Raw genomic sequence first — 26,865 nt, 5'->3', positions numbered from 1 at the left:
CAGCGACTGAAAAAAATTCCAAATTCGTGGATCTCCTCATCCAACCTCTTGTTTCGGCCCTACCGTCCTATGTGCAGGACACTACGGATTTCATCCGGAAAATTGGGAAAATAAAAAATCTTCCCTTATCTTCTCTGTTAGTTACCTTGGATGTGTCTTCGTTATACACAAATATCCCTAACGAAGAGGGCATTTCGGCCTGCACAAAAGCATTCAAACCGAACCGTGGCAAAACCCCCACGAAGAAAGAATTGGCCGAATTAATGCAACTCGTCTTGACCAACAATAATCTGGTATTTGGCAACAAACACTACATCCAAATTCATGGCACCGCAATGGGTACCAAAATGGCACCGTCTTTTGCCAACATCTTTATGGGAAACCTCGAGAATGAATTTTTATCTCGACAAAACTTGAAACCACACACGTGGTTACGTCACATTGACGATATCTTTATGATATGGACCCATGGGGAGGCAAATCTAAAACTCTTCATTGATGACATAAACTCGTTTCATCACACTATCAAATTCACTGCTGATTTTTCTGGACTTGACGTTCACTTTCTGGACACCACCGTGACCCTACAAAATGGTTCACTCAAAACAGACTTGTTCAATAAACCCACGAACAAGCACAACTACCTCTTATCAAGCAGTTGCCATCCACGTCACTGTACCAGAAATATTCCGTACAGTCAAGCGTTGCGCATTCGACGCATTTGCTCCTCTGAAGTCGATTTTGATTCACGCACTAAAGAACTGTCACAACACCTCCTAAACAGACAGTATTTTCGGGGTACTATTGAAAATGCCATCAAAAAGGCTAAAAGCAAACCCCGTACCGAAACATTGACGTACAAAACTCGTCAAACCAGTTCCAAAAGGGTACCATTGGTTACTGAATTCCACCCTGGTCTCCCACCACTGGCTAATATCATTCAGAAGAATTTTCACCTACTTCAAGGCACCGAACGCCTGAAATCAGTATTCCCAGAATTACCTGTCATCGCTTTTAAAAGACCCAGCAACCTACGGGATATCTTAGTTCGGGCATCCTTTCGGGATGACACCTCATTAGGGGAAAGCATAACAGAAACTACAGGATCATCGCCCTGTACACAAAATTGCAAAACGTGCTTACTTGTCGATTCGACCGGGGCCTTTCAGAGCAACCAAACCAAACGCACGTTCCAAATTCGGCACAAAATTAACTGCCTATCCAAAAATGTCATTTACCTCATCTACTGCAATATTTGTAACTTACAATACATTGGAGAGTCAAAAAACACTCTTAGAATGAGAATGACACAACATAGATCGGCGATCAAAACAAAAAAGATCTACCAACCTGTTGCAAATCACTTCAATCTCCAAAATCATTCAATTGAGAATTTGCGTGTTATTGCCATTGACCAGAACGATTCTTGGACAGATAAATCTAGGAAAGCGAAAGAAAATTTCTGGGAACTAAACCTAAAGACCACGGCACCATTCGGTTTAAACATCAGAAACGATTTGCCGTCCCATATAAACCAAAACAATTCCTTTACAATTACGACGGAATCGGATTAAAATAATCCGACGCGGATTAAAATAATCCGAATTTCTAAAACTTCTGCTCAATTCAGCAGAAATCAGTAAGTCGCTTTGCCCTTACAACCATTCCGACATCTCCTCTATAAAAGAGTTTCAATTCCTGCTACTCCTTGTCACTTTCGGTGATCATGCACTGAAGAAGAGCTAGTTTTGCTCGAAAGCTCTGCAAAAACCAAACATTGGCTGTTTTACTTCCAATCACTTACCTAATTCAATTATTGTATCTCACTCGAGATCCAGCCTTTCTCTAAATGCAGCATAGTTGTTTAACAGTTTTTCCGTTATTCCTATATATATATATATATATATATATATATATATATATAATAAAACTCTAAAACTTCTGCTCAATTCAGCAGAAATCAGTAAGTCGCTTTGCCCTTACAACCATTCCGACATCTCCTCTATAAAAGAGTTTCAATTCCTGCTACTCCTTGTCACTTTCGGTGATCATGCACTGAAGAAGAGCTAGTTTTGCTCGAAAGCTCTGCAAAAACCAAACATTGGCTGTTTTACTTCCAATCACTTACCTAATTCAATTATTGTATCTCACTCGAGATCCAGCCTTTCTCTAAATGCAGCATAGTTGTTTAACAGTTTTTCCGTTATTCCTATATATATATATATATATATATATATATATATATATATATATATATATACATAGGGCGCTTGGTCTCACCTCTTGCGGGATCTGGCAGACAAGCTTTTCTAATATGAAAACTCAGTTTAACAGGTTTTCTGAGTTGTATCAATGCTATGTCATTCCTCTTTGTGGCAGGATCGTAGTCGGGATGCAGAATGGTCTGGTTGACTTGTAATTTCTTCCGTGACCCATCGAATCTATTAACAATGCCTATAAGGTATTGAAGGGAATAAGAAGTCAATCAATAAAAGGAACGAAAAGATACTTAATAAAACATGTATGCTTCTCCGCAAATCCCTGTCGGTATGCATGTTAAATATGATGACTGAAGTATTACTAAGCGCCAAAATACTCAATTTGAAGATATTGACTGCAATAAAACGATCACGAGATATATCTTTCGGAGTTCATTAAAGATATATGTCAAAACAAGCTTTACTAGTGTTTGTTTTCTATATATTATCAGAAAACCGTCAGATTATATGACTTTCAGCACATTCATGCACAATTGAATATTCCCAGAAAAAGAGATACAACTATAGGTATATTTAGACTGTAATTAACATCTGTAATTAGAACTAAACGCAAGGTTTTGCTAATGAATAAACCCCAGAATCCGCTTCGGTGGGCGACCTGGGCCAGAATTATTTGTCTACTTCTTTCATAGACTGAATGTAAAATTCCCCAGTCCCCGCCCCCACCCCTCAACTGAACGTTATTTCACCGACTAGCGGTGCAAGTGGGAGAACTCACCTGCATAAACATCGAATGTGAGATTACTATGGAGACAATGTGCTGCCGTCAAAATCCAGTTTGCCTCAATGAGGGTTCCCCCACAGATGGTGCTCTGTCAGAATTTGTGTTAATGTTGTTCAACTCAAAAAAATATCATGATATATAAAGCATTCTAAACATTCTTTCTATAAAATGATATTGACATTTCAAACACCTTCTTTTATGTGGTATGTAGTGCTTGGCCAACCAGATCATTATTTTAATCGATATGTTGTTAACAATTCATATATAAAGATTAATAATGATAGTATTTACTCGAATGTTTTAATGTCGAAGAAAGCATATATAGTAAATGATTTATTTAATGGTTATACCTTATACCCTATACTGCATTCACCAAGTTTGATATTACAAATAATGTCCCGTTTTACTTTTTATGATGGAATTTTAAGCGGCAATCCCAGAGAGTGGAAAGCCAATGTAAGGCCTATCACATGCTTTCTGATAACGTTCTGCGTTTGATAAGTTTTACAATTAACTCACGTCCAACTAAGGTTACCTTATTAAAAGAATTATTGGTACCAACTAATGCTCACATAAAATTAAGCTAAAGAATCTCCCATGCGTACATTTATTATTCTGAGGATGAGACCCTCGAACATCTATTTTGGTCCTGTCCAGTTACTCAGATATGTTTGGCAAGTTATTTCTGCAGCATGTTTGAGAAACAACTTTAACTTTCATTTGAAATATGTGAAGTTTGGATTATTATATGAAATTAAGAACCCGATAAACTTTTTCATAATGTATGTATTTCTCTTTTATCTGTAAAATAAATAACAAAATTCCCAACGTTTTAAATAGGAGTTCTACTTTCTGTTACAAGTAGAGCGACATTTCCTATGTACACGAAATGATAACTTGCGCTTTTTGCGTTTCCAAGAAATTTTCATTGACTGTGTAAATTAATCTGTTTAGGATATAGTTAAGAAAGTTTGGAAATTTAATTTTTGAAAGTGTTGAGGATTTCTATTTTAATTTTTAAAATATTATGAGAGCAACTCATCCATCTTAGGTAGTACCATAAATAGTTTAGTTTAGTAGAGCATAACATTATGGACAGGAACTTTAAAAATACTTGTAAACGCTGATACAAGCAATATTATGGGAGCAACTCATCCATCATAGGTAGTACCATGAGTAGTTTAGTATAGTAGAGCATAAACTTATGGACGGGAACCTTAAAAATACTTGTAAAAGCTGATACAAGCAATAGTATGGGAGCAACTCATCCATCATAGGTATTACTATGAAAAGTTTAGTTTAGTAGAGCATAAACTTATGGACAAGAAACTTTAAAAATACTTGTAAAAGCTGATACAAGCAATATTATGAGAGCAACTCATCCATCCTAGGTAGACTCATGAATAGTTTAGTTTAGTAGAGCATAAACTTATGGACAGGAACCTTTAAAATACTTGTAGAAACTGATACAAGCAATAGTATGGGAGCAACTCATCCATCATAGGTAGTACCATGAATAGTTTAGTATAGTAGAGCATAAACTTATGGACGGGAACTTTAAAAATACTTGTAAAAGCTGAAACAAGCAATATTATGGGAGCAACTCATCCATCATAGGTATTACCATGAATAGTTTAGTTTAGTAGAGCATAAACTTATGGACAAGAAACTTTAAAAAATACTTGTAAAAGCTGATACAAGCAATATTATGAGAGCAACTCATCCATCATAGGTTGACTCATGAATAGTTTAGTTTAGTAGAGCAAAAACTTATGGACAGGAACTTTAAAAATACTTGTAGAAACTGATACAAGCAATATTATGAGAGCAACTCATCCATCTTAGGTAGTACCATGAATAGTTTAGTTTAGTAGAGCAAAAACTTATGGACAGGAACTTTGAAAATACTTGTAAAAGCTGATACAAGCAATGTTATGAGAGCAACTCATCCATCATAGGTAGTACCATGAATAGTTTAGGTTAATAGAGCATAAACTCATTGGAAAGAACTTTCAAAATACATGTAAAAGCTGATTCAATCAATTGTATGGGGGCGACTCATCCATCACAGGTAGTACCATAAATAGTTTAATTGATAAAGCATAAACTCATGTAAATAACTTTAAAATAACTTGTAAAGGTAGCTGCTTAAACACAGGGAAGTCTAAACTTTATCATATGATTTGATGGACTTAAGAGTAAGAGCAAGAGTAATAAAACAACAGTTCAAAGTCAGTCAAGAAAGATGGAAAACTCCTTTGTCACAAAATGTGAATTACTTATTTTGCTATGTGCTTACGTAGACCTTTGACCTCCACCTAAAACAAGGAGGTTTATATAACATATTGGGAAGTCAATCAGCATAAATGTCACATCTTCATTGAGACCTGACCTGTAGAAATGTCGTATGGTTTGACTTTTGCAAACCTTTAATGAGCTTTCACCTATATAAAATTGTGCAGCAATTTTACTTATCATGTGGGTAATCTACCATGCATATATAATCTCTTTTTGAAGATAAATTTCTCAAGATACGGTGCTTTTGATATTTGGACATTTGGACTTCTGCTGAATCCATGTGACCTTTGACCTCCACCCATATGGTTCTTTAACTCACTATTAGTCATTGGGGATATCGTGTTTACAAAGTTTGTAATTACAAGACTTTACAGAGTGTGACCCAATGACCATCGACTCCACCAAAAGACAATAAGGTTCTTGTACTTATTATGGGGAACCACAGGCAAAATATGAAAGCCAATAACGTTCCTATCGTGCTTACCGGGATTTTAAGTTTTGACCCCCTGGTGTTCGTAAATGAACTCTGACCTACACCACATTGTGTACACATTTTACATTACAAAAGGCTGTACTACCATGCATATATTAGCTCCTTTGATGTTCAGGTTCTGGAGAAACAGCATTCTTGAGATTTTCACATTTTGTCCTCTGCTAACCCCAAATGATCTTTGACCTCCATCCAAAACATTATCGTTCTTATACTAATTATGGGGAAGCCACATGTAAAATATGAGATTAGCAGAGGTTGATTATCTTTTGCGATATCGTGTTTACAAGCTAGGCGTCTCACACACACACACCCACACACACGCACACACGCACACGCACACACACTCTTTGACTGCCTTGCCTTTCTATGGCACTATCCAAAACAGAAGAGAAATCAATAAACAAAGTGAAAATGAAATATAAATATATACAAAACTATAAAGGCAGTATGCTTTTCGCAGTGCATACAATCGAAACACTTACTTCTATTTGAATGTAAATTTGCCATGGCCAGTCACCCAAATTAGCAGGTGTATCTTGTAGGTTATCATTTATTGATCTTCGGGGAGAAACGCCGCATTCACTGTAATCTGAAAATGAAATCACATTTTGTATGAATGAACGGAATAATGCTTGCAGAAGTGTTGTATTTATAACGCAATTAAGAAATTACAACGTTAATTCTGATTTCATCTTATTTAATACCTCGTTAATGTTCATGCATTCACGCACTTACATCACTTGGGGTATTTGTATTGAAAAGTACACTAAGCATGACAATGCATGACAAAGATGTAGATATCGACCCGGTCCGACGATCAACGGGTTAAAAGAAAGTTATTTTCGAGTTAATCAAGTTGTAAAGCGATATTATCCAGCTGGCAGACGGAGTGGCAAAATATTTTGGACAGAAAGTTGAACGCTCCTTTGCAATTACGACGGAATCGGGTTAAAATAATCCGACGCGGATTAAAATAATCCGAATTTCTAAAACTTCTGCTCAATTCAGCAGAAATCAGTAAGTCGCTTTGACTGTACAACCATGCCGACAATCTTCTCTATAAAATAGTTTCAATTCCTGCTACTCCTTGTCACTTTCGGTGATCATACACTGAAGAAGAGCTCTGCTCGAAAGCTCTGCAAAAACCAAACATTGGCTGCTTTACTTCCAATCACTTACCTAATTTAGTTATTGTATCTCATTCGAGATCCGGCCTTCTCTAAATTTCTAAATGCAGCATAGTTGTTTAACAGTTTTTTCCGTTATTCCTATATATATATATATATATTTTTTTTTTTTCTTATTTTTAACTTTCTAACGCTCTTTTTTTTTTATTTCTCTTATCATTCTTGTAGCTTGGTTAATGAAACTCAAATACTTTGCTTGTTTTGTATCGTCTGCCTGTTGCGCGGTTTCTCCGAATGGATGCCGTATGACAGACTGGTTTAAATCGTTCTTATAAAACAGATAGAAAGTAACAGGCACCAAAAGTCACGATTATACTCACTAAATTTCCAGAAGAGAGGAGAAGAATGTATTTATGTGGTATTATTAATTAGTAATGTAGACTCCTCCCCTTAGCATTGTTTTTCATTTGTTTTTCGTGAGGGTAGCCTTATTTGGGCACTTGGTGGTGTTGGTGACGTATGACCGTACAGGGTGTGGACGAGTCGAAATTATGGGATAGGGGAAAGGGAATATGGAACTATAGACTTAAGATAGAGAGATCTGAGAGGATGTCGGAGAGAACCAAAGTAAGGCGAGGTAGAAGGGCGTCGAGAGAGAGTGTTGGTAGAAGAGGACAACACAGGAGGTGGAGATAGGAAGAGGGAGAATCGTCGAGGAGAGAGAGGGGTGGAGAGAGAGGTGGAGTAGGAGAGAGGAGGAGAGAGGAATAGAACTTCCTTCTCATTATTCTTTCACGAAGGAAACATGCACTTTATGCTTTTAAACATTAATGTTCGTTTAAAATGAAAGCAACATCTCCACATCATATTATTTTTTTATTATTTCGACGGAGGATATAATCGTGGGCTTCTTCTATTTCACTCAGTTAAAACCCAGAGAAGAAAAACTCATATTTGTATCATATGGAATATGAATGTACAACTTTTCAGTGGGGCTAATAGATCGTCGACGCTAACTTTCTGGAGCGGATGGTAATCTATTAACACTTAAACTATACTACAGCGGTCAACCTGTTGATTTTACCATTTGTGTATGTGAACTCTACTTCAATTGCTTTCATCGTGTCTCACGGTTACCGGCTATACAGCCTGCTTGTTTGAACATCAGTGACATGTTGCTTAGTACTTAGATACCAAACTTAATTTTAAAATTGGTTTTCGTACTGCACACTTTAACAAGAAGTCTTATTTTCCAAACACAAGCAAGCAAGAACATAAACTCATTAGCTTAAAATGCAAAAAAAAAAGCTACCTTAGCCAAGCCTGCCAAGAATGACATTCCAACTGCATCGATTCCGCACAATGCAACTTACAGCATGTTACAATATACGTTATATACACTACTGATGACAATTAACTCCTATACAGGAACTCCTCATAGGGAGAACATTACAATACAAAACTTTAATGAAAAATTTGTCTTACATGATAGACTTACCGATTGTTTGATTGGTGACTATTTTGATGAGACGTTCAAGCGTTGAGTAGTCTTTCCGAAAAAAGAGATGTTCGTGTAAAGGTTCACTTGCCAGAGCACTGAGTGACCGTCTGGTAGCGTTCTCGCTAATTCCAATACAACGTATTGTAACACCTTGGCGCTCAACTTCTCTGGCACCCTCTTGCGCGTCACCTCCTTCAGTAGCTTCCCCTGTTATAACAAATACATACACATAACACACACGTACACAAAACGGTGAAGATAATACAAACTGGAATTAATACGGTCTTAAAAGTTTTACACAAGTTTGTGTTAAAGGCGACAAAAAAAGTATTTGGAAACCACCACAATAAAAAAAAAAAATTGTTAACCTTAGGGGAAGAAGATAATTTTTTGAGAAAAGGTAGAGCTTTCGCAAAAAATTGTATATATTCGTCTCTACATGTGATAGCAGTAATATAACAGTGAATATAGGAACTATACGAGATTGAACTATTTATTTTAGCTCATACCCATGTTTGTATGGCATTAGCCACAAGCTCTTTCCTACAGAATCACCTGTGTTTTGTCCTTAGTTCTACATTATAGGTTAAGCACAATAACTTGAACCTTTCAATCATTACAATTGCTACAAAAATATACTTTAAGCGTCTTTATTATTTAGATACATACCGTCAGTTATAAGAAATACTGTCTTAAAGCTTTTATCCCTATTGAGCATTGCAGTCTGTGGGATCATCATAGTAGACAAAATCTCGAACGCCTTGGCTATATTTGTTCCACCACCTAAATAATAATAATAATAAGAAATTCATAAATAAAGACGTTGGAAGCTATCTGATATTGCCATGGTAACCATCTTAACTCAAAGAAATCTTAACTACATGATTCAAACGACATTCTGAAAATGTTTGTGTACCTTTATCAACTTTCTCCCTTATATACTCATAAAAAAAAAAAAAAACTAATCTGTTATTTGATTCTATATTTGTCAAAATGTATACCTTTTGCGTAACACTAATGTCGGTATGAATTGTATCAAAATGTACAATACTGTATTTTCAAACATTCAGTGCGAACCTATAGATGATGATAGGGTTCGTTGTAATAAATAGAAGTGATAGGAAACATATCACAGAATTCGCTTATGCTATTTTGACAGAAAGGACCTGGTACTAAGGCGTTCTGAATATATTTCTTCAACTATTATACCGTTCGAAGTTTTGTCAAGTGTTTCTTAAATAAACACAAACATATAGGTTAGGAAAATACGTAGGACTACAGATAATATAAGTATAAGGCACGCGTGAAGCTCTTACCTCTGTATTGCATAGAATCAATGGCATCAAGGACATCGTCAGTTGAATCAAATGCTATAGCATGAAAGCCAATTTCTGTCTCACTGTTGAAAACCAACGCTCCGACTCTCAATGAGTTTCGTCTATCGGTTACACCAATCTATAAAAAGTACAGTTTAAACTTGGAATTGTGTTTGGCAAATGACAGGAGCGGCACTGTGAGGGAGAGTGCGAGTGGGTGTTGTGCAGCGAAGTTTCCCAAAGGAAATATTTTTGGCCAGGCCTAAGTGACGGTCGTCGGGAAGCTTTTGCGATTTGCCAGGAAAATCATGACGTTCCGAGAAATAGTTGAAGGGAACTTCTAAAGTTTCATCAGAGCTATGATCTACCCATTGTATCGGGGAGAATGATTGTCGCCCGGTTTATTGGGAAGGAGGTGGTAAACTGTTTGAGTCCGATAATTACACCTTAAACACAAGTCATTCTGGTTACTTGATATAAAAACGCAAGATCAGTTTTCAGGTAGTTTTCATGAATTAGCCAGTGGCCTAGCCAGTGGCCCAACTATGGAGATTTTTCGATGAACATAAAATCACACCATGTTGCATGTACGTAAACCTTAGCTCACTCCAATTACATTGCTGTAATTAACTTTACCAATTTCGGACGTTAAACACGTGAAAAATGGGACGAACAGTCAGCTTTTTAGGAAACCTATTTCAGACATTCCTGAAACAATCCTAAGACATCAGGTGACAATGTGACGTCACCGTTGGTATACATCACTCACAACAATACTTTTAGTGTGTAAAGTTGTATACTTGAGCTGAAAAATATCAACGATATTACTCCTTTTTCCCGAAATGCCACAATTCGTTGTTGTTGGAGGTTGCAGTTATACCTCAGCTAACGAAAGCATCAGCTTTTGTAGCTTTCCGAGTTGAAGAACCGACGTAAAACGACGTAGACTTTGGACCAATTTTGTGAGATCCACGCGGAAAGATTTTTCAGCACCCAGAGTGTCTCATGCCCATGGGTCCACATGTATGACCCTGCCTCTGTGTATGCTGCAAATTTCTCATCCTGCGAAACTTATATACTTTCGACAGCTGTGGCAGACATAGCTAATGTGAAATTGACCCTTTCAAGTCTCCTCGTAAACACGCCTTGGACGTCCTTACATGTAACATTATATCACACAATTGACAGTTAAAGGCCTACTATATAAGAGATGACCGTGTATATAGGGTAGCATTGTTAGTACTTGCTCACAACATGTGTTATTAGTCATGTCAGGATTTCATAGCATTTATCTTTTTCATTTGTTGTATTCCAGTATCGTGAGTTCGTGATGCATGTGTTATATTGTCCGTTATGTTTATTCCGGCATCTGCCTGGGAAACGGTACTATGTAGCGATCGGACGTTTTATTTCGTTAGTGATTGTCTTGTGATTGTGGGATGTTACTGGTCAAGGCCTGTTTCAACTAGACCCTAACTCTATGGAATTACACAGAGTCACGGTAGTATTTCGACCAGGATTGAACGAGAGACGTGGATTTGGATATTCACTGCTAAATTTTGTTTATTGAAAGGATACTTTTTCTGTGTTTGTACTTTTGGATATTAAAATGAGTAAGTACTATGTTCAGCTGAAGCTTGGTCATGTATATGCTACCCTGGTCGGTTCGGGCCAGCGTCTTCTCGTAGTTGTTCGATTATGTTTAGTGTCTATTTGGTAATTCGTTGACAGTAACGTATTCATTTTCCCGTGACATATCATGCATGAGGCATCTTTTAGATCTATTTTTTTGTTCAGTTTGCGGTATCTTGCGATCAATTTGTATGACGGAATCGGCAAGCTGATTGCATGTTCTACAGTATATTGTACCGTACGTACCTATTGACGTATCCGCTATGTATGTAAACGATGCCGCCATTTGAGTGGAAATTTTGCTAATAAAATAACCTATTTTACTAAATTTTCTGCTTAAAATTGTCTTAAAACTAGTTGTTCACCTTTACGTGTTCTTGTTTTAAGCTAACAGCTTTTCAAACGCTCTAAATTGGAAGTCAAATACAGTTCAATTGTTCGCTATCTGTGTATAAACAGTGCCTACTTCAGCGTTTGATTTTCGCGGTATACCAATCATGACGTCACACGGTTACCAGAGGCACCTTTGGGTCAATCTCTGTTTTCAGACATTCCAGAGGTACATGTCACGCGACTACCCAAAATGTCCATTTTCGTGGTCGTTTTTTGTGGGTTATAGTAGGTTTTCGAAGAATTTATTTTTACATGTGTTTATTATGGGTATGTACACTCCCAAATTAATGGAAAATCCCCCCCCCCCCCCAAAAAAAAGGTGTTGTCTCCGTAGTTGGTCTTGAAGCTTCCAAAATGTGAAGAGCTGAAAGCTGTTCCACAGAGAATTTCATTGTAAGTATGCTTTAGTGGCCATCTCAACATTTTGACGTTTCATCTTAAAGTTTAAACTTATTATCTCAAAGTAATAACGTTTCTCCTCGAAATGTTGACATGTTATGTCAGAACTTCGTCTTTTGTTTTATCTCAAAGTTTCGACGTTCATATTATCTCTCGAATTTTGAATATTCAACTTGAACTTTTGATGTTCTACGCCAAGCTTTAATTTGCATAATATGTGTCACATACAATAATACACACACAAGATCACATAGATTTTGCTTTCGCAAGATATCAAAAATGCGTTGGGGTTTCGTTTTACACACACATCCACTCATTAATAATGCATGCCCACTTGAATAGCTGCCCATACTATAAACCATGATCAACATTTTCATCTTCAAAGTAAAGGATATAATTAGGCAGAGGAACGCTATTCTCAAAACTTACCTCTTTAACGAGTTCTTTTGCAAACCTTTTTGTCTTCTTGAAGTTATCCTCTCCAACGCTTGAAGATCCGTCAAACATGAAGTAAAGATCCAGCCCAGTATCGTGGCTCAATGGGATAAATCGTGCAGTTTGATCGACATTGTTGTTTGTAGTCTCATTACTCACAACAGCTTCAAAAAGTGCGCTAGCTTCAAACATGTCTAAATTTTCTCTCATCTTTAACGATATCTCGTCGATGTCGTCAAAATCTTGATCGCCTTTGAAAGGGTTAACAATGAGTCATATGATTAACCTCATCATTGATAATATTACCCTTATGTATGCGAATATTAAGGTACATTCCAAATAATATTCTTAAAAAGTTTAGAAATTTTAAACATATTGATCATATTGATGAAGCTCTTGCTTTTAATAAGAGAATATTATCATAGCATAATTGATAAATTGTTCACTATACTATTTAGTTAGTAATTATCTATATCTACAGAAACTTAAGGGGCCCGTCGAAATGTTAGGATCTATTCGTGAAAAAAATTAAACAACATGACCAATTTTTCAATTAATATGTTGACAGCTTGGAAAACTTTGATAAATTCCGTTCTATTAAATTGATCAGCCCGTTATTTGAATGGCTAACATTCACAATTTGGCAGCAAAAATATCCACATGGATCAAACAGGCATAACAACTAAATTTACGGGGCACAGGGGCATAGCCACCTTACGAATGTAACACAACGCTGATGGCCCTTGAGAAGTTACAAATAAGTTGAAATGTCGAGAAATAGTCAAAAGTTTCAGAAGATGTACCTACCTACCCACCCCCCCCCTCTCCCCGGATAATCTGAGTCAAAATGTCTTTATCGAAAGTTTACATTTGGAAGGGTGACGAGATTTTGAGAATGTAGTGGGAATTTGAAAGAAATAGTAAAAAATTTCGTTATTTTGGCCACCTCAGTATCTACAAAGTAAAAGTTTTTTTGAAAGACCCCCAGACCCCACCAGTTACCTGTATCGACCCCCCCCCCCTCCAGCCAGGTCACCTTCTTTTGCTACTGTATAGTTCTTTTCTTAATTGGGACTTTTTGCTCCTCTGATTCGTTGAGGGGCTCCTACACAATTGAATGTGTCCAAGTTGATGTAATTTGCTCCGGAAGAGATGAATGACTACGTAATTGAGATATACATGTACGATTATGATGACGGGGAAGAGGATGAGGGTGTAAATCGCACATTAACCGACTATGTATAGGTTTACTCTTTTTGTTGGACACAAAACTACTATGAAACTAACACGACAATTGACCAGAGCATGATGTTATTAGACCGTGGGTAGTTTCCTGTGTATTTTCCTTCGCCACCATAAATATAATTTGGGGGCCACCTGGGGCATCTTTGTTGGAAGAGCACCCCTCACCCGCTCTGTGAGTGACTGGAACCCATTGATGAACCTTCGTTTTGTATACCTACCAATGCATTTCACTGGTTCACCTGACCACATGCCGGTCGGTCGACAACTTCTAAACTGTGACCCAATCAACATATAACCTGCGTTGCAATGAAATTCTACGCCGTCATTTGCATTATACCGATCGCCAGTCTTATAACCGTTCAGTGGTATACCCAGAACAGGGCAATGAGTAAAAACACAAAAATAAATAGATATATCGACAAGCCAGCAAAATAATACGAAAGCCTCCTCTACGTCTCTATATGCTTAACCTGTCGTTAAATCATTCAACTCTTAACGTAGTAACTTGAAGAATTAACCTGAAAGGAGTATACAAATTGTAATTTATTTGAGGCAGGTTTGATGCCCATGGATTCTTGACTTATTGTTAATTGTTGTTTTATGAATTCTATAGGGACAATCAAAACAAAAATACCGTTGTTGTAACCACATATCAATCTGTATAGTTTGACACAGCAACTTCAGTGTATTTAGCTTCGCTTCTCAAACGTAGTTTGGTATATTGCACAGCGTGCGTAATTGCTGCATACTTTCATTTACTAACCAGATAATTACGTAAACCATTCATTTACTCTAGGTTTGCTCTACAATCTACAACTGAAGTTATTTTTTTAGTCAGTATAGTGTTTCTTTTGATCAACGTACTATAAACACAGGCACGCATACGATTTTTGATTTTACTGTATGTTTCATCTGACATGGCCTCAATGCATACATCACTTTAAATAACGTAATTTATTGCTGTCAATAACTTATTGATCCATTCCATCGTCCTGTTCGTGTACAGGTCAAACGAGAGTCACCTATCAACTCATATCCTGAATCACACCTGAAGGTAGCGTTTGCACCAACCATGTTCGAAGTCTCATAGGCTGCACCATTTTCTATATACCCCCTAAGTGTAGGACAGGTTATTTCTGGAATACAGACAAATCAGCAAATGCAACTGCTCATATTTAAGTTATTTCTGCCTTTATCAGTTAACTTAAGGAAGCTAAAAACATGTATAAGAAATGAACTAAGAGCAACCCAAAGCCTCAATTTGATGTAAACCTCGTTTTTAATTTCAACAGCCACCACCACCACCACGCACAGGGCTGCCCACGCTGCTTTGTCCCTATCTGAATACCGTGTTAAGACAACAACCTTCAATGTTGATGTAAGTAACAAACGATAATACTCATCGATAAAGTATCATTTAGAAAGAAAAGTCAAAATAATTAAATTTTTTCTTTTTTAAAGTTACTTTTTATTTTCCTATAATTTTCACCAGACGGAATCATTCCTTACTCGCTAAATAACCTTCATTTGATGAAAAAACTCTAGGGAAGCTTTCCAAAATAGTCACACAATTTTAAACACTTGAGATAGGTTACTAAAATTGCCAGAACTGGTAAACCAAACTCGAAAAGGTTTTGTAATGTGACTCCTTGTAGGTTTGGTATCTTTCATATGAAAAAAAAAACCCGTTACCTTGACACCGAGGGGTTACTCCAAGCCAGACTGCACTATACGTATGTCGGATATTTTTCAAGGAACACGCTCTCCATGATATACTAGTTGTTCTGTAGCCTTCTTCGCAATAATAACTGATTATTTCTTTTGGTGCGTATGTGCGATTTTCAGCAGTTGATCGTCCATGTTCTATTTCTTCCAGTAAAGGAGGGCATCTAGGAACATCTGGGGAGACATTGAAGATGGACACCATAGGTCAGCATGTTATTCTTATGAATCCTACGGAGAGCCAAACGTTCCATAAATGTCGAAAAAGAAAGTGAAGTGTGAAGTTAATATATATATATGTCCAATTCGATATCAACATGTTACAATTCCATACGAACATGTCGAAACAAAATGCCAATGTGTCATTACGTCTATCAACATGTCAAATGCAACATCAGCATGTCGAAAACTTGTAACAGCATGCCACTACTACATTGGTCATGTCAACATTGCTTGCTAGATACAATATTGACGTCATGCTATAATTTTGGCACATCGGCGCGCGCCATCGTTTCGTTAATGCCCAAAACTGTATATGTATGTCGAGATTTATATGAGAATGTCCAAAACTTGTGTCAGCATGTTGAGAGTAGGAAATAAAATATTGAAGCCACAGGGATCACGTTGATGCCTTAGTGCAATTTTTGGGCCCTTTTTCTTGGATACCGCAATGTCCAATAGGGCCAACGCCTCTAAAAGAAATATCCAGCTTTTTGTTAACAAAATCAAATCATGTGTGGGCCATGGGCCCTTTATGGCTGTTGCCTGGGACCCGGTACAGAAAAAAAGTCGTATATGGTACTCTTTTGGCTTCTCCAATGTATAAAGGGTCCAATGCAACTACAGGAATTATCCTTGTGTCTATGCACATGATTAAATCACGTTTGGGCCATGGGCCCTTGAAGTTGTCTGGGCCATGGCAGAGGATAAATTTGTAGTAAATCGACCTGTGACGTCATTATGATGGCTCGCGTCTTGCAGTGATGTGAGCCTTGTTTATTGCACTGCACTGCACTTGGCCCGCGTTTACTTTTACCCGGTTTGCATCGATACGATACTCAACTGGACCGGGAACCCAGAAGATTTGAAAAGAGACAGAGGGTTTGATGGGCAGGTTATGTCCGTTTATGACCAGGATTCAAGGTTATGTGTTGCTGCCGTGCCACACTATGTGCTTGTATGTAGTCTGAACGTGCCTTCAATTAAAATAGGGGGCTCAAATGTTGATTTAATCATGTGAAAGAGGCAAGGCAAAAGCGCTGGATAGAACTCAAAGTAAGATACTTTTAGAAACCATAGCAATGATAGTAATTGTACCTTGTGACGGGCCCTGCAGGAGGGCCTATCAAAATGGTATTTATCATGAGAAAAGAGACAAGGATAATTCATTTTGCGGTACACCAGTTAGACATTTGGGTGTCCCAAAATACTAATTACAGCAACTTTATGATGTACCGGGGCCCATGCAGGCAGCAACCAAAAAAGGCCTGTGGCCAACACATGATTCATTTATGTGAAATGAGAGCAGGATGATTCTTAAAGTGGCATTGGACCCTTTGGACATTGGGGTATCCAAAAATACCAATTACAACAACTTTATGATGTACCAGGACCCAGACAGCAGCCAGAAAGGGCCAGTGGCCCACACATCATTGAATCATATGAAAAGAGAGCATGATGATTTCTTTTTATTGGCGCTGTACCCTATGGGTATCGGGTATTAAAAAAAGAAAAACCTATGACTACAAATTGATCCTCTTCCATAGCCCAGACAACCTCAAGGGCCCAAAGCCCACACGTGATTTAATCATGTGCCAAGAAACAAGGATAATTCCTGTAGTTGCACTGAACTCTTTTTACAATCTAGAAACCAAAAAATACCACCGACGACTTTTATCTGTACCGGGTCCCAGGCAACAGCCATAAGGGACCCATGGCCCACACGTACATGATTTGATTATGTTAACAAAAAGCAGGATAATTCTTTTAGAGGTGTTGGCCCTATTGGACATTGCGGTATCCAAAAGTACCAACGACTTCTTTTTTGAACTGTAGTAGGGCCCATGCAGCAACCTCAAAGGCCCAAATGCCCACACAGTAATGCATCATTACATATTACATATTTATGTCCCCTCTCGTAATCTAAGATCCAGCTCTCAATTTTTATTATCTGAAATTAAGTCCAAACATTCTTGGGGGGATAGGTCATTTATTGTTTCTGCCCCTCGCTTATGGAACCAACTTCCCTTAAAAATCAGAAAAACATCTACTCTCTCTAACTTTAAGAAGAGCATAAAATCCCATTTAATGACAAAAGCTTTTATATGATCTTATACCATTAAGTTTTTCTTTTGTCATTGTTTTGTATTATTCTGTATTATTTGTATCATTTCTCATTGTCATTTGCGCCATGAACATTCTTTGAGTGGTGTGTGCGCATTATAAGTCTTATTATTATTATTATTATCATGTGAAAATAGACAAAGGGCCCAAAAGATGCATTAAGGCATCAACGTGATCCATGTGGCTTGAATATATTATTTCCTTCTCTCAACATGCTGACACGAGTTTTGGACATTCTCATATAAATCTATATATATATATATATATATATATATATATATATAGTGAGAGTGAGATACAATAATTGAATTAGGTAAGTTATTGGAAGTAAAACAGCCAATGTTTGGTTTTTGCAGAGCTTTCGAGCAAAACTAGCTCTTCTTCAGTGCATGATCACCGAAAGTGACAAGGAGTAGCAGGAATTGAAACTGTTTTATAGGTAAGATGTCGGCATGGTTGTAAAGGCAAAGCGACTTACTGATTTCTGCTGAATTGAGCAGAAGTTTTAGAAATTCGGATTATTTTAATCCGCGTCGGATTATTTTAATCCGCTTCCGTCGTAATTGTAAAGGAATTGTTTTGGTTTATCTGGGACGGCAAATCGTTTCTGATGTTTAAACCGAATGGTGCCGTAGTCTTTAGGTTTAGTTCCCAGAAATTTTCTTTCGCTTTCCTAGATTTATCTGTCTAAGAATCGTTCTGGTCAATGGCAATAACACGCACATTCTCAATTAAATGATTTTGGAGATTGAAGTGATTTGCAACAGGTTGGAGATATTTTTTGTTTTGATCGCCGATCTATGTTGTGTCATTCTCATTCTAAGAGTGTTTTTTGACTCTCCAATGTACTGTAAGTTACAAATATTGCAGTAGATGAGGTAAATGACATTTTTGGATAGGCAGTTAATTTTGTGCCGAATTTGGAACGTGCGTTTGGTTTGGTTGCTCTGAAAGGCCCCGGTCGAATCGTCAAGTAAGCACGTTTTGCAATTTTGTGTACAGGGCGATGATCCTGTAGTTTCTGTTTTGCTTTCCCCTAATGGGGTGTCATCCCGAAAGGATGCCCGAACTAAGATATCCCGTAGGTTGCTGGGTCTTTTAAAAGCGATGACAGGTAATTCTTGGAAAACTGATTTCAGGCGTTCGGTGCCTTGAAGTAGGTGAAAATTCTTCTGAATGATATTAGCCAGTGGTGGGAGACCAGGGTGGAATTCAGTAACCAATGGTACCCTTTTGGAACTGGTTTGACGAGTTTTGTACGTCAATGTTTCGGTACGGGGTTTGCTTTTAGCCTTTTTGATGGCATTTTCAATAGTACCCCGAAAATACTGTCTGTTTAGGAGGTGTTGTGACAGTTCTTTAGTGCGTGAATCAAAATCGACTTCAGAGGAGCAAATGCGTCGAATGCGCAACGCTTGACTGTACGGAATATTTCTGGTACAGTGACGTGGATGGCAACTGCTTGGTAAGAGGTAGCTGTGCTTGTTCGTGGGTTTATTGAACAAGTCTGTTTTGAGTGAACCATTTTGTAGGGTCACGGTGGTGTCCAGGAAGTGAACGCCATGTCCAGAAAAATTAGCAGTGAATTTGATAGTGTGATGAAACGAGTTTATGTCATCAATGAAGAGTTTTAGGTTTGCCCCACCATGGGTCCATATCATAAAGATATCGTCAATGTAACGTAACCACGTGTGTGGTTTCAAGTTTTGTCGAGATAAAAATTCTTTCTCGAGGTTTCCCATAAAGATGTTGGCAAAAGACGGTGCCATTTTGGTACCCATTGCGGTGCCATGAATTTGGAGGTAGTGTTTGTTGCCAAATACCAGATTATTGTTGGTCAAGATAAGTTGCATTAATTCGGCTAATTCTTTCTTCGTGGGGGTTTTGCCACGTTTCGGTTTGAATGCTTTTGTGCAGGCCGAAATGCCCTCTCCGTTAGGGATATTTGTGTATAACGAAGACACATCCAAGTTAACTAACAGAGTAGATAAGGGAAGATTTTTTATTTCCCCAATTTTCCGGATGAAATCCGTAGTGTCCTGCACATAGGACGGCAGGGCCGAAACAAGAGGTTGGATGAGGAGATCCACGAATTTGGAAATTTTTTCAGTCGCTGTACCATTACCCGATATTATGGGCCTCCCGGGATTGCCTCCTTTGTGAATTTTAGGCAGAAAATAAAAGCGACCAGGTTTTGGGTCGTTTTCCAGGAGGTTTTGGCCTAACTTGCGGTCAATGGAACCGTAAGAGACTATCTTTTGGATGACTCTTTTCACGTTTTGTGTGATTTCTTGAGTAGGATCAGAATCTAGGAGTTTGTAGTGTTGAGGGTTGCCGAGTAGTCTGTTGGCTTCCTCTCTGTAGAATTGTTTGCCCATAGCGACAATTGCAGAACCCTTGTCGGCTGGCTTGATGACAATGTCATCGCGCTTCCGGAGTTCATGAATGGCCTGTCTCTCAGTTTAGTTGAGATTGTCGCGGAAGTCTGGGGCGGAGGTCTGTGTTTTAACATCCTCTTCAATGGCCAAAATAAATGATTCAAGAGCCGCACAATGGGCTTTGGGTGCATTCCACGAGCTTTTTGGCTTAAAATTGGAATGCAAGTCGTTGGTTTGTTGCGTTGTGTTATTGCAATTTTCGTCGGCAAAAAATTCACGGAGACGTAAGCGTCGATAGAACAGATTTAGGTCAAGAGAAAGTTTCTGAGCGTTAACTTGCCGTGGTTTAGGGCAAAAATTAAGACCTTTGGAGAGTAGGTTTGTTTGTCCTGCCGAGAGTTGGCAATCAATGGTAACGACTGCACTTTTGGTGGTGTTGCATGCGGTCTGTATCTCTTTCCGACGGAATCTACGAGACCTGGTTCTTTTTGAGGTTTCAAGTTGGGTTTCACCAGAAGACTTAACTCTTTGCGTGACATTATCCCTCTTCAATTTGTGACATTGTCTTGAAGCTAGGGTATGTGAGAGGTTCACATATATATATATATATATATATATATATATGTATATATATATATATATGTATATATATATATATATATACATACATATATATTGACTTACAAATATACATATACATATATATATATAAACATATATACATACATACATATCTATAGATATAGATATATTTGTGATTGCATGTACATTTATGTAGTCACTGATATGCATCACAAAGAGAAAATGGAGTACTAAACTAATAATACAGCACACGTCTATATTACTTTCTTATCTTTTTGCTGAATAATATATAGTGCTCATATCCATACCATTTTGTTCTTTATAGCCTAATTTCTTAAATTGGAACTTCGAAGGCGAAGAGTAAAACTTTAACACTGTATAGACCTAGGAACCTGTGTAACTTTTAGTTCTGCAGAACTTAATCAATTAAGTTTATCTCTACCCTCCTTGTAGATGATACAGCTGCTGTGTTAGATACTGTACGATCTTGAAATGCAAATATACCAATGAAAATAATCATGCCCATTCTGACGTCCCACAGGTTCCCTTCGTTCAGGATATCCAGGGATATTGAAATGAATTTCTCCACATTTTTTTCTGGGCAGGAATCAGTTCGTCTATTCTATACTCACATAACAAGCTGGGGCACTCGAAACGTAGGACGTTCGATTATAAGTCGTTGCAACCGACCCCTCTCGTCAGACCTAGTTGTATTACAATACCATTGTGAGGAACATCTTAACATGACTAATGTTAGTTGAAGGACAAATCAATTCATTTGGCAACTAATCAGAGAAAGATGACGTAAAAGACAATCCACCATCGTAGACATAGATTATGTTGTAGGGGTTTTCGGTCAAATTCATAGTTTGATTAACATTACCACGGCAGATAGGAATTGAAGCATTCCATCCACTTCTTGTGCATTCAATCGATGGATAGAAGAAACCTTTTGATGTGGACGAGCTTCCTAAGATGTAACCTTCCTCACACGAGAAGGTATGCCTACTTCCGTATGTCCACAATCCCTCACGTCGACGGCCATTTATCTTTTGCCGAATCAAGTGATCTCGCTCCTCTACCTCCTCGCATATTGGCATAGCTGTAGGGAAAGATTTTGCTCCAAGTTATAAACGTCCATTGTAACAATACTACAAGTATAGGAACATTAAAAAACACTAATCACTCAGTTAACAAACCACCTGCGATGAATTAGTACGACACACTGGATGTACGTACCACGACACACTGGACTGTCAGCAGACCAGGTACCGTCACTTTGACACGTTAACCGTCTCTCGCCATGCAAGCGATATCCTCGTTCCGTACACGCATAGTGGGCAACCACACCGGCTTCTCCAGCTCTATACATAATTTCACCTCTTGGAAATGGGGGGAGGAGATCACAGTCCTCAGCTACAGAAAGAAGTAAAAAACAATCAATTAACCCTGATATCCATATTATCTATCATTTTTGAGCATGAGTTGGCCACATCAGCCAGTAGGCTACTCTTTTTGTCCGATGTCGCCAGCCTATATGATTACAGGCAAACTACTGCACACGACCAAGCGGTTTCATAAAGTAATAAATTCCAAAGAGTAAAGTGACTATCGCCGGCTCATTACTCTGGAGCAACTTACCTTCTGGTATTCGTGACAGTTCCTTCATTGACGCATTTCGAACATCTTTAAAAAGCCATTTTTACAAGAATAATTTTTTTAAATTTATTTCCGAATGACATAAAGATGGAAATGTCATGAAAATGTGTTTATTTTGTACCAACATCACCATACCAGCAAGAACCAAATTTTACGTTAAGCCCTGCCCGTTCATTAATATTCATTCACAGTTCATCTACCTACTAAGTTTGACATTGATTCAACTTGTGGTCGTTGAGATATCATGTTTACAAGCTATTTTGACAATTTCTTATCAAGCCTCACACATCAAAAACATTAATGAGGTAAAAATTGTTGTTACAAAGAACATATCTATGTAGTTACATCACCATACGAAGTATAAACTAAATCAGACACACAGTTGCAGAGATATTGACATTTTAAGAATGTTATGGTAAGCCCTTACCACTCATTCATATTCATGGCATGGGAACCAAAGACAAAATAGGGCACACCCACTAATCTACCCACCACGCATGACATCATTATTGCACGCGTCACACTGTCGCGAAGTTGACACCAAATGGCCATACGAATATGGAATTTTGAATTTCGCACGAAGATGGCCCCGAACTTGGTCAACAGCCAATCAACAGCCGAAGCAAGTACGATGCCTACAGAAGGTCACACGATGGCACCCGAACCACACACGAAGGCAACACGAAGATGTGCATTTCTATATAAGTAGTATTACACACGAATGCCACACGATGGCTATACACGACGACGTATTGATAAGTACATTGTCGAATGCTAGAAAGGCAAATAGCAAGAAATGACAAAGTGAAATAAAACAATGCTTTCTTATTGTAAGAGGAGGTGCTGGGCCTGTAAAAGTTGCTCATCATGTTCTCTGAGGTACATCAAAACAAGCAATGCTGCTGCTTTCTTTTTCCTGATTGTCTCATCACCAAAGTAGGCCATTCTGCAGGAGCTGAATTGTGGTTAATTGTGATTGTGATTGTAGCTTTGGGAGTTACACACGCCTCTACTCTGTAAAGTTGCTTAGGAATGACTGAGGAAGATGCTCTGAGGCTGACCTTTATATGTCCACGTTAACATGACACCTGGGAAACGCTTGAGGTTCTCAAATTCGGCTGTCTTCGCCGACACCGTGGTCCCATCGCGATGTCATCGTACTATAATACGATGGTTACTCGACGGCATTGCGAGGGCTTCACGTAGTCGTGTTGCCTTCATAAGACAATCGGGCAGCTTCTTGTTTCCTTCGTATTGTCTTCGTGAGGCGAAAATGCCCGATGGCACCGATGATCATACGAAGTAAAAACGAAGATGACACGATTTGATAAGATGCCCTCACGATGGCCTTACGAAGGGAAAAATGGACACACGCATTCAAGACGAAAATGAACCTTCGCAAGGTCTTCCGGTAATTTTTTGGCATGCCAAAGATTTTGCCACCGCTCACGAAGTTGCTGCCGGAGCCTGAAAAACTCCACCGGCGGTCATGCGATGGTTTAAGATGCCCTCACGAATGGCCCGATGTTTTTACGATCAGAGCCGAATTTGAACATTTTCTTTATCGTGTGTCCATCTCGTGTCAACTTCGGGACAGTGTGACGCCAGCATATGCAAAAACAAAAACAATAGGGAACATCTACTGACCATGACCAAATAACAAAGTATAACATCAATTACATATTTGCCTTCTTTAGATACCGTGTTAACCAGATAGAGAGTGACATATACCCACACACGCACACATACACAAACGCCAACTTAACTGCATAAGTTCCGATGGGTGCCAAAGCATCGGAATCAAAGTGAATAGACAAACCTTATTTTCAACCAGCTACGATTCGTGTACCTACTAAAGTGGAAACATAGAGTTCATTGAAGCTTTTTTTTTTTGGAGTAACCGTGTTTCCAAAGTTTATTGACGCCAGATGACCGTTCACATCTTCAAAAACAATACTTTACTACTCCAAAAAATAGTTTCCATAAAAATATCCTCTACTAAATAAGCTGGTTCGCAAGTTACATATAGAGTTCCTTAAAGCATTTCTTACCAAGTAACGGTGCTAACAAGTTTTCACATTTTGGCCTCTGTTAACTTCACATGACCTTTGACATTTATGATAAACAATTGGTAACTTGTGTTCACTAACGTTGATCCACACACATGTAGCGGGTCATCAGTCTCAAATCGTGGGGAATCGACATATACCGATTTAAATCGACATATACCAATTTCCTTCGACCAGTTTCTAGCAGCTTAAATTGACTTCTACCGATTAAATTGACATACCATCAATTTAAACTGGTAGATGTCGATTAAATTGACTTGTACCAGCTTAATTCGACATATCATCGTTTTAAATCAAACGCAAACGCAAACGCAAATCAAACGCAAACGCAAATCAAACGCAAAAAAAAAAAAAAAAAAAAAAAAAAAGTGGTATACCACTGTATACCACACGTCAACTATACACATCAGTGTATAGTCTAGTGGTTACGCCGGCGTCTCCCAGTCATGAGATCCCCGGTTCGATTCCCCGCCGACAGGAATGTGTGTCGTCTGGCAAGGTTGTTGTTCAATAACAACTTCCCGACATGGACGTTAAATGGATGTGTGCCGAGAGATTGGCTTCGGTCAGCTTGCGAGTCTATAAGCCTCCATGGCTTCTTTCGCGAGTTCCTGCTTGCGGGAAGATCACATATACATACATACATTGATATGTAAACTATTTCGGTACACGTCAATTTAAAACGACATCTACCAGTATAAGTCGATGATACGTAGAACTAAATCGGTATATGTCAAATTACCTGGCCTTATACCAGTTTCTATCAGCTTAAATTGATGATATGTCATATAAATCGGTATTATGTCAATTTAAATCGACATTTTCTTGTTTAAATCGATGATATGTCGAATTAAATCGGTATATGATATGTCGATTTAAATAGGTAGAAGTCAATTTATGGCATGCATGCATGGGTATTGTTTTTATTGTACTTCCCAGTCAAGAGAGGGCTCCTCTGGAAAGCAGTGCTTCTGCACTGAGTAGGACTACCCTCATTAAAGATGACAATAATAATGTAAAAAATATATTAACAAAACAGTACTTACGGACACATTCGATTGCTGGTTCCCAACTGTCTCCAACACATGTCAATCTGGCTGATTCTGGTCGCATCCGGAATGACGGATCACATGTTACTCTCATTTTGTAACCACGTCTGTAAGTACGGGTGGGATCGCTGTTGCGAGATAATATCTCTCCATTTGGTAGATCTTCTGGTTGTGTGCACTGAGTGTGAGCTGATTGAGAAAAGACGAGAAATAGAAGTGTAGTTATGAACAATTGAAAGTCTGTACTCTCCGAACAAGTCGGGATCGGATAGGCTGGAAATATCCAAGTGATTAACTTTCCAGCACTTAAAGTGCAGTTAAAGTACTTAAAGTGTAGTGCCTTTATACTTGTACGTGCATGGTACTATTATATTGTGAAATGCATCGTTGGAAAAAACACATTGAGGATAATTTCTACATTTTAACGATAAAAAATACACGATGTACTTGCTGGGATTCAGGGAGGAAGCAGAGGCGAGGATACAATCTATCGGAAGGGGGATGTTGGAATGCAGGAAAAAAGCAGCGAGGGATGAGGGTTCAATCTAGGGAGGGGGTCACAAACGTCGAGGGGTGCGACATGTGACTTTGATTTGAAGCCAAATTGAAGCGAAAGGCCACAAATTAAGCTTCATCAAACCTTTCCGACGGAGTGAATCCTCTGTACAACAAATTCCAGTATGCCTACTTGAATTTTTGTCAACACGAGGAAGCTTTTAAAATGAACCTTTTCCATAATTATTTAACAACAATGTTATTGCATTTTCGAGCAAATAATGCACTCTTTACTTGCAGAAAAGTGGAAAATGTGTATTTTTCATCAAAGGGGCATTTCTCATTTACGAAAGGGGTCTCTTGTGAGGCCTTTAGACAAACAGGGGGAGCACGTGCCACTTCGGGCCCTCGGGAGCGTCGCCCGTGGGAAGCAGCATAGTACTTTTGGCTATGCAATTATAAACAGAAAATGTTGTATGTCTAATCAGGTAAACCAGATTCTGGATAACATAAGGGTCTGGGTTTACTGTGCGAGGTAGTCTCTAACACGAGCCGGTCCTCTAACATTTATAAATCATCCGTTTTGCCCCCAATGCAGCATGCTGAATGATACATGTGTCCTATAAGACAACTGAACGACTTAAGGAGGGGCAAACTGCTTTGAGGGTATCATAGCATGCTTTTCGATATGTTCACATGAGTGGCCATTGTGGGACTTTGTGTACA

At 38.3% G+C, this 26,865-nt stretch overlaps 1 protein-coding gene across 4 annotated transcripts in view; it reads right to left on the bottom strand.

Moving 5' to 3' along the window:
• The window catches only part of LOC139980268 (clotting factor C-like), a 140,397-nt gene that overhangs the window by 3,088 nt on the left and 110,444 nt on the right, over positions 1–26,865 (bottom strand). For 2 of the 4 annotated variants that reach the window (XM_071991809.1, XM_071991810.1), the window contains 11 exons: positions 25,642–25,833; positions 22,107–22,283; positions 21,751–21,969; positions 15,535–15,741; positions 12,592–12,848; positions 9,739–9,877; positions 9,092–9,205; positions 8,420–8,629; positions 6,277–6,383; positions 2,998–3,091; positions 2,281–2,454 (listed from right to left, as the gene is read on the bottom strand). In XM_071991809.1, the coding sequence (XP_071847910.1) occupies positions 2,281–2,454; positions 2,998–3,091; positions 6,277–6,383; positions 8,420–8,629; positions 9,092–9,205; positions 9,739–9,877; positions 12,592–12,848; positions 15,535–15,741; positions 21,751–21,969; positions 22,107–22,283; positions 25,642–25,833 (1,890 nt within the window). The remainder of the gene's footprint in view (positions 1–2,280; positions 2,455–2,997; positions 3,092–6,276; positions 6,384–8,419; positions 8,630–9,091; positions 9,206–9,738; positions 9,878–12,591; positions 12,849–15,534; positions 15,742–21,750; positions 21,970–22,106; positions 22,284–25,641; positions 25,834–26,865) is intronic. The other 2 variants (XM_071991811.1, XM_071991812.1) reach the window with 2 other exon arrangements.

Source organism: Apostichopus japonicus, chromosome 14 (assembly GCF_037975245.1).
Source record: "Apostichopus japonicus isolate 1M-3 chromosome 14, ASM3797524v1, whole genome shotgun sequence".
Taxonomy (NCBI): domain Eukaryota; kingdom Metazoa; phylum Echinodermata; class Holothuroidea; order Aspidochirotida; family Stichopodidae; genus Apostichopus; species Apostichopus japonicus.
The sequence above is the reverse complement of the archived record's forward strand: the minus strand, read 5'-3'. Positions and strand labels throughout refer to the sequence as shown.